The sequence below is a fragment of the Procambarus clarkii genome, chromosome 30 (genome assembly GCF_040958095.1).
Source record: "Procambarus clarkii isolate CNS0578487 chromosome 30, FALCON_Pclarkii_2.0, whole genome shotgun sequence".
Taxonomy (NCBI): domain Eukaryota; kingdom Metazoa; phylum Arthropoda; class Malacostraca; order Decapoda; family Cambaridae; genus Procambarus; species Procambarus clarkii.
The window spans coordinates 19,272,231-19,286,637 of record NC_091179.1 but is presented as its reverse complement, the minus strand read 5'-3'; the positions used below and the strand labels follow the sequence as shown (position 1 = coordinate 19,286,637).

The window sequence follows — 14,407 nt, the reverse complement described above, 5'->3', positions numbered from 1 at the left end:
AAATACACTACTAGGAAAATTTTGCTAAACAACATTCTTGTGACCTTCCCACCATAGCTTGCTAATAATCTTTGCAAATTATATTATTAGGAAGATAATGGTAAGTCTAACTTAAGTCATCAGTGAGGAACTAACCTGATGTGACTCATACCCTGAACACCACCTGCAAGTGCTCATTGACTATGCAACCTCCCACCATCACCAAGTAGCAGCATCAGTACAGGGTTTAACCATTGGGCTGTTCCTGCAATTATAGTCTGCAACACGCCCAGGTGCAAGAAATAAAAAAAAAAATTGTCTTATGAAAGTGTTCATTTGTGTTCCCTGATTATGGGAAATATAATAAAAAAAATCATAGGCGGCATATTTTGGCTGCAATAGGGCGGGGAAGTCTGGCAAAAAAACAGCATTGAATGTAATGAAGCCCCATTCTCTGGGTGAGACCCGGAGGCTCCCCGGAGCTATACCGGGCTGATGCGTATATATTAGACCATGGCAACAGTCAGTCATAGGAGTTCTAAGTCTACCAGGGACCAAAGCCAGAACCTGGCCCCCCCCCCCCTCCAGAGAGGCACTAGGAGCAATGGCCTAGACACCCCCCCCCCCCTTGTAACTGAAAGCAGTCTTTGTCATCCAGCAGGTCAGGCACCTAGAAAGGTAGGAATTCCAAAGCAAACTACTGCTGGTCAAAAATTGCAAACCGAAAGCTAAACTAGCAAACTGAACTCCCCAATCAAAAACAAGGAAACAAACATGACGTCATCACAACCTCTGCGCATCCATCTGTGCAACCCCCTCCCCTCCTTGGGAGGGGGATGGGGAGGTCCCAGACCTTCACGCCAACAACTCTCGTCAGTTCAGAGGCTGAGTATCAAAAACGCGAAATACCACTGACTGGAGGGAGGGATGCCAGGAGGCCTCCGGGTCTCGCCCAGATAATGGCGTTTCATTACATTCAACGTTAGTTTTCTGTAGAGAGCCCCTTCGGCTCCCCCAGAGCTACCTAACCAAAGATTAGAAGAAAAGGGACTTACCGGGGAGGCGGCCATCACTCACTCCTCAACTTGAAGAAGAGACAACTCTGGCTGCAACCTGCGACCCAAGGCTATATACCCCAAGAAGCGCAAGGAACATTAATAACAAGGTACTGTGCAGCCAGGACCCTGTTCGACCTTCAAAAGCCCCGTGCCTGAATGTCAGCCCAGGACATATTACCAAAAACAGCAGCTAAAGCCGCAAGCTTATGAACGTCGTGGGCACGGGGATAGACCGCAGGCTGGCTGGACCAAATAATCCTGTGGACAACCTGGGATACCCACGCCCTGGAAGAAGGGAAACTGGATCAACCCAAAGCGTGTCCTCGGCCACAGAAGCCATGGTGCGCAAATAACTGCGAAGAGTCACATCCAAACACAAAACATGATACACCCCCCAGCCGTACCAACCAGGCATCAACAACCCAAGGACCCCTTCGGAAAGCAGCAGACTCATTCTTTGCTAGAAAAGGAGACGGCTGCAAACGAAGAAACGATCACCAGGACCGAAAGAGCAGAAACCCCTGCGCCGGAGGAAAACATGAAGCCCTCCGACCTGATCCCCAGAGGCCAATGCCAACAAGAAAAAGAGCCTTAGAAAAAGTCCTTAACTGAGGGGGCCACCACAAACCGAGGAGAAGAGAGAAAAGAGAGCACCCGGTCCAATGACCAGGACGGCTCAGGTGGCGCATGAGCAGGCCAGAGGTGAAACAATGCCCGAGAAAGCTGTTTGCCAATGCTAGCGCCCTTTCTGTTTGTTAAGGGCTTGGCATTCGTTCTGTTGAACTTGGACACTTGAATGGTGGGAGTTTACTAGTCGTTCAGGTTTTCCTGGGGGGCGATTTTGAGCACCTCAATGCGTGCTTGTTCACCCCATGCTTTCTCGTGATATCAACCAGGTGCAGTTTCATGTGCAGGTTCCCTCCCTTTTGGCGTCCCTGGTGGCTGAGGATTTGTGCGCCTGTGGACATTTGGCTTCGGTCTTGCCTTTCTTTTCTCTACTGGAGCTGTCTTTGGACTGGCCCGAGGAAGATGTGGAGGAGCTGGGTTTCGGGCCGGTGTCCTGTGTGCTTGCCTTGGCGGCTTGGGCGTCGGCTGCATTGTTGGGGTTCTATGCTCCGATTCTGAAGGTGGTGGTGTTTCTGTTCCTTCCTTCTCACCTGGCATGCCGACAGGCATTGCACGTCCACTTTTTGGAATCTGCTTGACCCTAGCTCTTAGATTTTCATGCTCTTTTTGTCAATTGCTGTTTGCAAAGTCTGCGGTGGTGCATTTTCTGCAGGCAGCTTCGTCTAGTTGCTGGCCTATGTCGGACTTGTTGGTTCTCCAGGGAAGGGGAGGGGGGGGCATGGTGGTCCTGCCCGAAAGGGTCGTGCCAGGGCTCAGGGTTCCTTCGATCGTCGTAAGCCAGTATTGCCAGATTCGGGGCCTGATGGAGAAGGGGGAAGCTCGTGCTGTTTGCTCTCGCCTGGTCCCACGATTATTGAAGGTGGGTAGTTCCTCCTCCTTTGGGGGAATGTGGGCTGGCAGGGCGGGCCTCTTTCCCTGCATTCTGTCGGGGCATCCTGGAGTGGGTTCGCTTTAGTTTGGTCAAATTGACGGTGTCCCTCAGGTGGGTTTTCCCCTATTTTACGAGGATATTTTGTGGAAAAACTATTTTAATATGCTTTATCATACATTTGTTACAAAATATTTTAAAATGGTTTTTCTACCCAACTCTTACCTCCTCTCAGAATCGTTGTATAGTTGTTTATATTTTGTGCAAGAGAATTGCTATACAGGATGTGAAACTTGTATTTTAGGATGTGATGTTTTGTTACATCAACAAGCCAACAAGGTGGCGCACCATTTTTTTTTTTTTTTTTTTTTTTGTGTGTGTGTGTGTGTGTGTGTGTGTGTGTGTGTGTGTGTGATATTCCTGCACAGGCTCTAAGCCTCTGGCTGGCCCACTAAGTGTTGCTTGTTTCTGTTTTACTTGGGCGGAGTATGAGTATTTATGACTCGTACGGTCACTTCAGTGAGATTTTGCCCCATGTGTTTTAAAACTTCTGCTCTGTTGAATCGAAGTTGAAATCTTATTGGATTTGTAACTATGCACTATATTAGATAATATTCCAGTGGTCTGTCGGGAATTTCTCCACAGTGCTGACATTTCCTCTCATCTTCGGGAACCTGTAAGTCTATTTCCCATGCACGTGGGTATCCAAGCTTGATGCGATGTAAGTGTATTTCTGTTGTTCTACTGCTCCCTTCCATCAAAATAAGTGGTTCGTAGTTGGTTGAATTCTTGTACCAACCCACAGATCCTGATGTTGCAACTGCTGTGTTGTGGTCACTGTACATCTTTTGCATTGCTGTTTCTAATTACTTTCTTAACCCTTAAACTGTGCAACATGTCATATGACGTGTTGAGTAACTTGCAATAAATTGTGCATCATGTCATATGACGTGTTGAATTACTATGCAAGATTTAAACAGCCAGCAATTTAAACATTTAAACACAGGGTTCACCTCGCCTTCATCAGGGCTCTTATAAACAGACACCATTTAAAAAAAAAATCATGGACCACATTCCCGACCCATGAAACGTCTTTTCAATTTCCTGGTTCAAAACGTCTGAGGGTTTCGGAGTCGAGGAAGGGTTTAGTTGGTTTGGAGACTTGAGCGGTCTCGGGGGTGTCCCCTTCTGGGGCGGTGGCGGAGGCATTCGAGCCTGGTCCTTCTGCCGGAGCTGAGTCTGGCCAGTGGATCCCCTTTGTTCCTGCTTTTTCAGCTGCTCCCCGAAAAAGGTTTTTTTAGAGGTTGGGAGTCAGGAGGACGGCTCGGCCCCAGGTCTTCAGGGTGAGGTTCCCAGGGTTGGGAAGGGGTTGGCTTGGGGGCCTTGGGCCCCATTGGACCCCACTGGGTTTTTCTACCCTGTGAGTGGGGCTTGGTGTTACAAGGAGAGGTGTTCTCTTTCGCTCCCTCCACATACGAATTGGACTTGGTGTCCACCCCTCCCCGGGTTTGGTTCCGTGATCCCGCAGGTTCTTCAGTTCCGTCTTTCTGCAGGTTTCTGCCTTCCTGTGTTTCATCTTCGGAGGTCTGGGAAGCCTTGGTAATTACCCAAGTTTAATTACCTAAGTGTAGTTACAAGATGAGAGCTATGCTCGTGGTGTCCCGTCTTCCCAGCACTCTTTTGTCATATAACGCTTTGAAACTACTGACGGTCTTGGCCTCCACCACCTTCTCACCTAACTTGTTCCAACCGTCTACCACTCTGTTTGCGAAAGTGAATTTTCTTATATTTCTTCGGCATCTGTGTTTAGCTAGTTTAAATCTATGACCTCCTGTTCTTGAAGCTCCAGGTCTCGGGAAATCTTCCCTGTCGATTTTATCAATTCCTGTTACTATTTTGTACATAGTGATCATATCACCTCTTTTTCTTCTGTCTTCTAGTTTTGGCATATTTAATGCCTCTAACCTCTCCTCGTAGCTCGTGCCCTTCAGTTCTGGGAGCCACTTAGTAGCATGTCTTTGCACCTTTTCCAGTTTGTTGATGTGCTTGAAAAGGTGCAAAGACATGCTACTAAGTGGCTCCCAGAACTGAAGGGCAAGAGCTACGAGGAGAGGTTAAAGGCATTAAATAGGCCAAAACTATGGTGGCTTACCTCCTGCGTGACACGTATTATGCTTTTGTGATGGATCCGCGTTCCTTCGTGTACGGATCTTCTGGTTCATTAAGAAGTTCCAGAGTCATCCTGGTTGGCAGACTGTCCTCTCTTTTTATTGGAGGCTTGGCACACGTTCTGTCGGTCCCACGTGCTTGAGTGCCGAGAGACTTCTACGGTGTTCCAGGTTTTCCTGGAGGGTGACTTCGAGCATCTTAATGCTTGTTTGTTCGTTCCTGCCCTTTCGCGTGATGTTGGTGTCATGCAGCTTCATGTGCAGATTCCTTTGCTTTCGGCTGCCTTGGTTGCAGAGGATTTGCAGATTGGTGGCCTACTTGGGTCGGCCCTGCGTTTCTTTTCCCTCCTTGAGCTGTCCTCGGATTGGCTTGAGTTGGATGTGGGGGTGCTTGGGGCCGCTGAGTTGGATGTGGGGGTGCGGTTGTTGTCTGCTTTGTTGAAGCTCTTCGCGCCCATCCTGTGTGATGCGGTTTTGCGGTTCTATGCTTCTCGCCTCGCGTGTCGTCAAGTGGCGCTGGCTTCTTCCTTGGAATCTGCTTGGGCCCTGGCTTCTTCCTTGGAATCCGCTTGGGCCCTGGCTTCTTCCTTGGAATCCGCTTGGGCCCTGGCTCTTCATTTGTCTTCGCCCTTTTGTCCATTGCTGTTTGCTGAGTCTGCTGTGGTGCAGTACCTGCAGGAGGCCTCGGTTAGTTGTTGGCCTATGTTTGAGTTGTTGTTGCTCCAGGGGGGGGGGGGGGGCTCACTGGGGACCTTCCCGGAAAGATCGTGCCAGGGCTCGGGGTTCTTTCGTTGGGGTAGGCCTTTGGTGCCAGATTTGGGGCTGGCGCAGCCTTTGGTTCCGGCTGTTGCTGGTCGGTGCGGGGATCGCCCTGTTCGCCACTTGGGTTCTCACAAGGCACGTCGGCCCTTTAGCGGTTTGTCCCATTGACGGGGCGATGGTGGGGGGGGGCTCGCCCGGTTTGCTCGTGCCTGGTCCCACGATTCATGGGGTCTTCGGGTCATTTCATGCGGCCTGTGGTGGTGTTGGGTGGCTCCTCCTTCCTTGGGGTGTTCGGGGCTGGTGGGGCAGGCCTCTTCCCCTGCGTTCTGTCGGGTCATCTCGGAGTGGGTTCGCTTGGGAGTGGTCGAAACACGACAACGGCGTTCCTCAGGTGGGTTTCCTGCCTGTTTCCGGTCCCGAAGTGGGACTGCGCGGACCTCTGGTTTATTATGAACTTGTCCTGTCTGAACCTGTGGGTTTCTTGCCCCTCCTTCAGGATGACTACTGTCCCAGGTCCGTCTTCTCTTGGAGCCGGGCTCTTGGATGGTGTCCCTGAACCTCAAGGATGCATATTGACAGTGACATCAGAGTGACAGCAGGGACGACCCCCTCAATTATAGACCTGTATCATCGACTAGTGTAATAGTGAAAGTATTGGAAAAACTAATCAAAACTAAATGGGTAGAACACCTGGAGAGAAATGATATATCAGACAGACAGTATAGTTTTCGATCTGGAAGATCCTGTGTATCGAATTTACTCAGTTTCTATGATCGAGCAACAGAGATATTACAGGAAAGAGATGGTTGGGTTGACTGCATCTATCTGGACCTAAAAAAGGCTTTCGACAGAGTTCCACATAAGAGGTTGTTCTGGAAACTGGAAAATATTGGAGGAGTGACAGGTACGCTTCTAACATGGATGAAAAATTTTCTGATAGAAAAATGAGGGCTGTGATCAGAGGCAATGTATCGGACTGGAGAAATGTCACAAGTGGAGTACCACAGGGTTCAGTTCTTGCACCAGTGATGTTTATTGTCTACATAAGTGATCTACCAGTTGGTATACAGAATTATATGAACATGTTTGCTGATGATGCTAAGATAATAGGAAGGATAAGAAACTTAGATGATTGTCATGCCCTTCAAGAAGACCTGGACAAAATAAGTACATGGAGTGCCACTTGGCAAATGGAATTTAATGTTAATAAATGCCATGTTATGGAATGTGGAATAGGAGAACATAGACCCCCACACAACCTATATATTATGTGAGAAATCTTTAAAGAATTCTGATAAAGAAAGAGATCTAGGGATGGTTCTAGATAGAAAACTATCACCTGAGGACCACATAAAGAATATTGTGCGAGGAGCCTGTGCCACACTTTCTAACTTCAGAATTGCTTTTAAATACATGGATGGCGATATACTAAAGAAATTGTTCACGACTTTTGTTAGGCCAAAGCTAGAATATGCAGCAGTTGTGTGGTGCCCATATCTTAAGAAGCACATCAACAAACTGGAAAAGGTGCAAAGACATGCTACTAAGTGGCTCCCAGAACTGAAGGGCAAGAGCTACGAGGAGAGGTTAGAGGCATTAAATATGCCAAAACTAGAAGACAGAAGAAAAAGAGGTGATATGATCACTACATACAAAATAGTAAAAAGGAATTGATAAAACCGATAGGGAAGATTTCCTGAGACCTGGAACTTTAAGAACAAGAGGTCATAGATATAAACTAGCTAAACACAGATGCCGAAGAAATATAAGAAAATTCACTTTCGCAAACAGAGTAGTAGACGGTTGGAACAAGTTAGGGGAGAAGGTGGTGGAGGCCAAGACCGTCAGTAGTTTCAAAGCGTTATATGACAAAGAGTGCTGGGAAGACGGGACACCACGAGCGTAGCTCTCATCCTGTAACTACACTTAGGTAATTACCAGTTTCTGAGTGAGCCCTGGAGGCTCCCTGACACCCTCCCTTCCCCAGGTCATTGGTGTGTTTTATCATTATAGAATTGAATGATGGGGGGTGACTGATCTGGTTCGTCTCTCTCTTCTCTCAAGGCAATGGGGAGTTGGAGCAAACTAGGAAAATCTAGTTTCACCAAATTTTTGTTTTGTTTTCATTGTGGGAGAGTTCTTTTGGCAATTTTGGGGCTACGGTCTCGTTTTTAACCATGCAGTAGTCTGTTTTGATTCGCCTATCTTTCTGGGTGCTTTCCCTTGGATGGTGGCAACAATGATAAACATTAAATGTAAAGTGTTCATAGGCCACTGCTCCCTGCAACTCTCTAGAGGGAGGCCAGGTTCGGGATCATGGTCTCTGGTAAGTCAATAGAACTACGCAACTGATGACACTGAGTAGTACAGCACTTTAATCACTGTAATATTTTCATGGAGTCTCTGGGTCTCGCCCAGAAACCAACGTTTCATTACATTCAGTGCTAGTTTTCTTTTATGTCTCTCTGATTTTGCAACATCTTGCATTGGTTATGTTAATTTTCTTACAGGCCAGTGAAGAATTAGAGGAACGTGAATCCCTCGCTCAGATGGCTGCCAATGTTGACGATTCTCATACAGAAGATGGAGAGACATATATAGGTAAGCCTCCTATTAATGTTTCTTTTTGAGTGTTCCTCTGCCCTGGGCTAACTATTTATCAGGTAAGATCATTACAGAGGGCAGAGTTCCAAACTTAAACTCCTCATAAAGTTGACAAGACAAGATGGTGGAGGGCCAAAACCGTCAGTACTTTCAAAGCGTTATACCACAAAGAATACTGGGAAGATGCGACACCACAAGCATAGCTCTCATCTTGTAAATGCACTTAGGTAATTACACTTTAATTACATTCCAGGTTTGGAATCGGGATGATAAACTGATAATCGTAAATGCCTACAGCCCACCAGCAAGCAACACATGGACAAAGATGGAACTAGGTGACAAATGAGAGGGCCTCATAATGAGTGATTATATTAATAGCAGATAAAGATAAAACATGATGGTTGGTACTGAAGGACTTTAACTTGATAGACTAAGAGGTCTACAAAGCAAAAACTGAGGACATTTGGGAAGGCAGAATTGTAAACCTCATTCTGGAGACATTAGTTTATCAACACGTCAAGCAGCCCACAAGAATGAGGTAAGGGGATGTTCCATCATTACTGGATTTAATATTCACCAGGAAAGAAGATATTCGACATCCAGTACTTTCCTTCCTTGGGAAAGAGTGATCATGTCCTGTTGGAAATGAAATATGCTTTGCGATGTAATCTAGAAGAGAATGGGGATATAGAAACAGTTGATGAACTTGATTTCAAAAGAAGACACTATGGGGAATTTAGCAAATTATTTAATGAATTTAGTTGGACAGACTTGTTGCTAGGCAAGGAAGTAAATGAGATGTATGCCAAATTTGTTTAAATATACGATAAAGGCACACAAACATTCATACTAAAACAGAAATGCAGAACCAGAAAACAGGATTGGTTCAACAGAAATTGTGAAAGGGCCAGAGAAGAAAAGAGAAGAAAATGCGGACAATGTAGGAAGAAGCCTAACCCTCCAACACACCAGCACTACACGAAAGCAGGAAACACATGCACAACAGTGAGGAGAGAGGCAGAAAGGAACTTTGAGAAATGGGTAGCGAACAAATGTAAGACAGATCCAGGCCTTTTCCGTAAATTCATTAAAAGCAAGCTGCATGTAAAAAATACAATCCAGAGATTGAACACGGGGAACAGATTAACTGATAAAGAACAAGAAGTGTGTGAAACACTAAATAAACAGTTCCAAAGCGTGTTTGCACAAAATAAGGATTTTATGAGAGTCAGACCCAGTGCCAATGCCAGAGCACACCATAAAATACAGAGGTATCTCAAGATGAAGTGGAAAAAGTACTTAAGAGGTCTAGGAAGAAATACAGCAGTTGGACCAGATGGAATTTCACCTTGGGTGCTGGGAGAATGTGCAACTGAGCTGAGCATTCCACTCCTATTAATATTTCAGATATAACTGTGCACAGGAATCTTAGCAGATATATGGAAAAAGGCAAACATCATTCCAATCTACAAAAATGGTATCCGAGAAGATCCTTTAAATTACACCCATATCATTAACAAGCATGATAGTCAAAATACTAAAAAAATAGTTAAAGCCAAATGGATAGAACACCTGGAGAGTAATTACATAATAACAGACAGACAGTATGGTTTTCGAACATGAAGGTTCTATTTAGCAAATCTACTTAGTTTTTATGATAGTTGCAGAGATTTTTCAGGATAGAGATGGTTGGGTTAAGTGTGTGTATCTGGACCTAAAAAAAAACGGCGTTGAATGTAATGAAATGCCATTTTCTGGGTGAGACCCAGAGGCTCCCCAGAGCTATCTAGGCTATGCAGAGAATAGCCTTGGGCATCAGTCAATGTACATGGAGTTCTAGGCCTACCGGGAACCAACGAGACAGATCCTGGCCCCCTCAGAGAGGCACAAGGAGCAATGGCCTATAGAGACACCTTATATATAATTTAGAAGTACTCTGTCTGCCATCGACCGGGTCGGGCACCCAGAAAGATAGGTGCCCCAAATCCCCCCCCCACCCCCATTCTGGTTAAGAATTGCTTTTAAAGCCAAACAAATGGATAGAACTCCCCATGAAGAAAATACATGCAAACGAGCATGACGTCATCTCATTACCAATGCGCCACTGTCTGCGCACCTCCCCCCTCCCTGGGAGGGGGAAGGGGTAGCCCCAGTCCTTCCACCGGCTACCCAAGCCTCTCTGTTCTTGGCTGATGTCGGTGGGCTTCGGTTGTGTACCTCCAGCTCCGGACTTCTTCTCTGATTCTTGCTAAAATTCAGTGGTGTGCAAGCTGGGAGTATATTCACAAGTACTGGGGCTGCATGGGCTTAGGGCTCCCTTCCCTAAGCCCCCTGCAAGTACTGCCCTTGGGGCCTGGGGTCTCCTTCCACAAGTCGTCTTTGGGGCTGCCCCCCCGTTGTGTCATTTACTGCTCAGTACTTGTCCGCTTTTGGAGTCAGCTGGGGGATTTCTTGCTCCTCTGTCTCTGGGTAGGGGTGGTATTCGTCACTGGTTGAGGCGCAGGGTATTACGCAGCTAGTTGTCACCTCACATAGCGGTTGGCTCTGCATCCTCTGGGTATGCTGTCCTCTTGCTTTTTTTTTTTTTTTGTATCTTTTTGTTCCATTGTTTTGGTGGGGGTCTGCCCTTAGGTTGGGTCATACCCTATATCTATGTATATACTTCAGTTGTACCCCCGCTAGGCCCCCATGAGCATGCATGTCCTGGTGGTGCAGTCTTAAAGGTTTGTTTGGTAGTTCTGGGAGCCAGTTAGTAGTACCTTGCCTGGGCTTCCCTTAGTGGAGATTGAAAAGCTAAGGGCTCTGGGAAACCTCACCCCAAGAGCAGGGGCTCATGGGTTCGATGGATGTGTCCCCCCCGAGTCTCCTCTCGCTTTGTGCAAGTTTGAAGGTTGCTCTGTTCCCTTGTCTCTGGAGTACACTCATTGTTTCTGCCTCCGTCATGCTGCCTGCTGGGTTGGTAATACCTATGACCCAGAGTCCTGCGAGCTCTGTTGCTTGTTGGTGACTCAGGTTTCCCAGACCTCTGATTTGGGTGTTCAGGTACAGGCGGCTCAGTCATTGCAATCTAGGTTTCAGTTGCCTCAACGTTCAGGGGCCTCGTAGCCTGGTGGATAGCGAGCAGGACTCGTAATTCTGTGGCGCGGGTTCGATTCCCGCACGAGGCAGAAACAAATGGGCAAAGTTTCTTTCACCCTGAATGCCCCTGTTACCTAGCAGTAAATAGGTACCTGGGAGTTAGTCAGCTGTCACGGGCTGCTTCCTGGGGGTGGAGACCTGGTCGAGGACCGGGCCGCGGGGACACTAAAGCCCCGAAATCATCTCAAGATAACCTCAAGTGCTTGGTTGGTTGCTAACCTGGAAGTCCCGAGATTGTCTTGTTTTGAGTTTAGAGACCAGAACTTAGGGGTTTTGGTTGCTTCAACATTGGTTTCGTCCATGCCCCTTGTTCTCCCCATCCCTTCTGTAGTTCATTCTGCGCTCTCTCTCTCTCTCTTTCTCTTTCTCTTTCTCTCTCTCTCTTTTTCTCTTTCTCTTTTCTCTTTCTCTCTTTTTTTTTTTTTCCTTTTCCTTTTCCTTTTCCTTTTCCTTTTCCTTTCCTTTCCTCACCTCACCCCCCCGTTCGGGCTCCGAAGCGTCTGAGGGTTTCGGAGTTGGTCCAGAGTGTAGATGGTGAGGAGACTCGGGCAGTGTCAGGGACTGCCCCTGCTGGGCTGGCGACGGATTCATTTGAGCCGGGTCCTCCTGCTGAAGCATCTGGGTCTGACCAGTGGGCTCTCTTTATTCCTGCTTGTATGGCTGCTCCGGCTTTTTCTTGTGAGACTGTGGTCTTAGAGGACGGCTCGGCCCCGGGGCCTGTGATGAGGGCCCTTGGAGCTGGGGAGGGATTGACTTAGGGGTCTTGGGTTCTGTTCCTTTCCAGCAGGGCTTATTGTTACGGGGAGGGGGGGTTTTTCCTTTCTTCCCTTCTGCATATGACTTGGATATGGTGTCAGTCTCTCCCCGGGTTTGGTTCCAGGTCCCTTCGGGTTCGTCGGTCTCATCCATCCGGAGGTTTTCAGCTTCCCACATCCCGGCACATGAGGTGCAGGCGGCCATGGCATCTTACCTCCTGCGTGACTCAGATTATCCCTCTTTGATGAATCCTGCTTCTTTCAGGTTTGGGGCTTCCTCCTTTAAGGCCTAGAGCAGCACAAGGGGTTAAATGCTTCATGCAAATTATAATAAACTATTTTATGCTCTTGAATTAAACTTGCTCTTTTTTCCATATCATGTCTAAAAACTACCGGTATTTCCAACAGAGAAATATACGAAAGGTGTTACATCTGTGGAGTCCATCTTAATGTTGGACAGGTTGCGACAAAATGTAGCTGTGAAGGAATTGCTTCAGTCTGCTGGCCGTCCACTCATGAGGAAAACTGCATCCGTCCCAAACTTTTCTCATGTGAGTATAATGCTACCACTAATTTTTATAAAGGCAGTTGGACTTGCACGGCTGGAAAGGCTATTACTACTGAACATTTTAAACTGAAAAACTAATGATAAAAACTAATAGGATTCACTATTACTGTATATTAAAAAGTACTTAGTCAATATCTTGAAGTAACACATTTCTGAGCAAGGCCTTTCTCCAGTAACTCCCTAACTTAAAGCACTGAACCCTAAAAGGACCCTGCTGGTTTACAATGCTATGTGTGACTTTGAGCCCCAGAAGGGCAAGCGCCTTTTCAAATTGTTTTGTCCTCCCAGTAAAATGTGTTGCAGAGTTCAGTAGAGCATCTGTCAACCGAGACTAAGGTTAACCACTTGCTATGACACAAACCTTTCAACCACTCAATACCACTTACAACACTTGGCAAATGGAACTTAATGTGAATAAATACCACGTTATAGAATGTGGAATAAGAGAAGATAGGCCACACACAACCTACATTTTCGGTGAAAAAGTTTTTAACTCGGATCACAACCTAATTGAAGTTCAGACATGCATGGGCAATAAACCTGTGCAGTCAATCTCAAATCCAAGAGGAGGAGAATAAAGGAAATTAATTTTCAATAACAACAAGTGGATTAAATGGGAACAAATATACCAAGTTCTTACAGAAATATACTGGGAAAGACAGGTAGATAATGCAAACTTGAACCAGTGCCTTGAGAAATTAGGCATAGTAGCACCTGAAATATGTGCAAGTCACATATCACTAAGGAGAATGAGAAAAACATGCAAACTGAAATGAGAATGGTGTTCCCTTTAACCACTTATCTGCGCCAACCAAGTATTCTCGGCTGGGGGGAACTGCACATTTTAAAACAAACCGCATGCATAATAATTGGACAATATATGGAATTTTTACAAAAATTTAAAATTAGGTTGGCACTGCCGTCCTCGGGAAAACTGTGTGTAATTATTTTAAGACATCATTACTGTTATCCAGAAGCAATAGTGTTAAGACATTAGTGCTCTCTAGGGTGGAATATTGTTGCACACTAACAGCTCCATTTAAAGCTGGAAAAATTGCTGACCTTGAGAGAATATAAAGATCTTTTACCACTAGAATCTACTTATTGAAACTGCAAAGCTACATCTGGCAGAGGGTCTTGGATAGGCGAGCACAATGAAGTTGGTTGATATATATTGTGGCACTATTCAAAGCAGCTAGCAACAGGGAGACCACCTTGAACCCACCTGAAAGAATCATTTCATTACATTCAATGCTGGGTAATTCTCCAGGTTGGGGCCTTTTAGAATTTTTTCAGTGCTGATTGGGTGCTTTATGTACCGTAAGATTTTTGCAGCATTCCTCTAGCTTCTGGCTTCAAGTCTGGCTCAATGGATGTTTTCCTGGTTTTAGAGACTGTATTACAATCTTTAACCCTTGTGTTGCTAAGGGCAATTTGGCCCTTATCACCCACACCTGCATGCACAAATATGCAGCGGTTGTGTGGTGCCCATATCTTAAGAAGCACATCAACAAACTGGAAAAGGTGCAAAGACATGCTACTAAGTGGCTCCCAGAACTGAAGGGCAAGAGCTACGAGGAGAGGTTAGAGGCATTAAATATGACAAAACTAGAAGACAGAATAAAACGAGGTGATATGATCACTACATACAAAATAGTAACAGGAATTGATAAAATTGATAGGGAAGATTTCCTGAGACCTGGAACTTTAAGAACAAGAGGTCATAGATATAAACTAGCTAAACACAGATGATGAAGAAATATAAGAAAATTCACTTTCGCAAACAGAGTGGTAGACGGAACAAGTTAGGTGAGAAGGTGGTGGAGGCCAAGACCGTCAGTAGTTTCAAAGCATTATATGACAAAGAGTGCTGGGAAGAC

The 14,407-nt window shown here is 46.1% G+C and overlaps 1 protein-coding gene across 6 annotated transcripts in view; it reads left to right on the top strand.

Moving 5' to 3' along the window:
• Khc-73 (Kinesin heavy chain 73) overlaps positions 1 to 14,407 on the top strand; it is a 228,395-nt gene that overhangs the window by 147,800 nt on the left and 66,188 nt on the right. For all 6 annotated transcript variants that reach the window (XM_069334000.1, XM_069333999.1, XM_045753956.2 and 3 more), the window contains exons 26-27: positions 7,973 to 8,063; positions 12,368 to 12,510. In XM_069334000.1, coding sequence (XP_069190101.1) covers positions 7,973 to 8,063; positions 12,368 to 12,510 — 234 coding nt within the window. The remainder of the gene's footprint in view (positions 1 to 7,972; positions 8,064 to 12,367; positions 12,511 to 14,407) is intronic.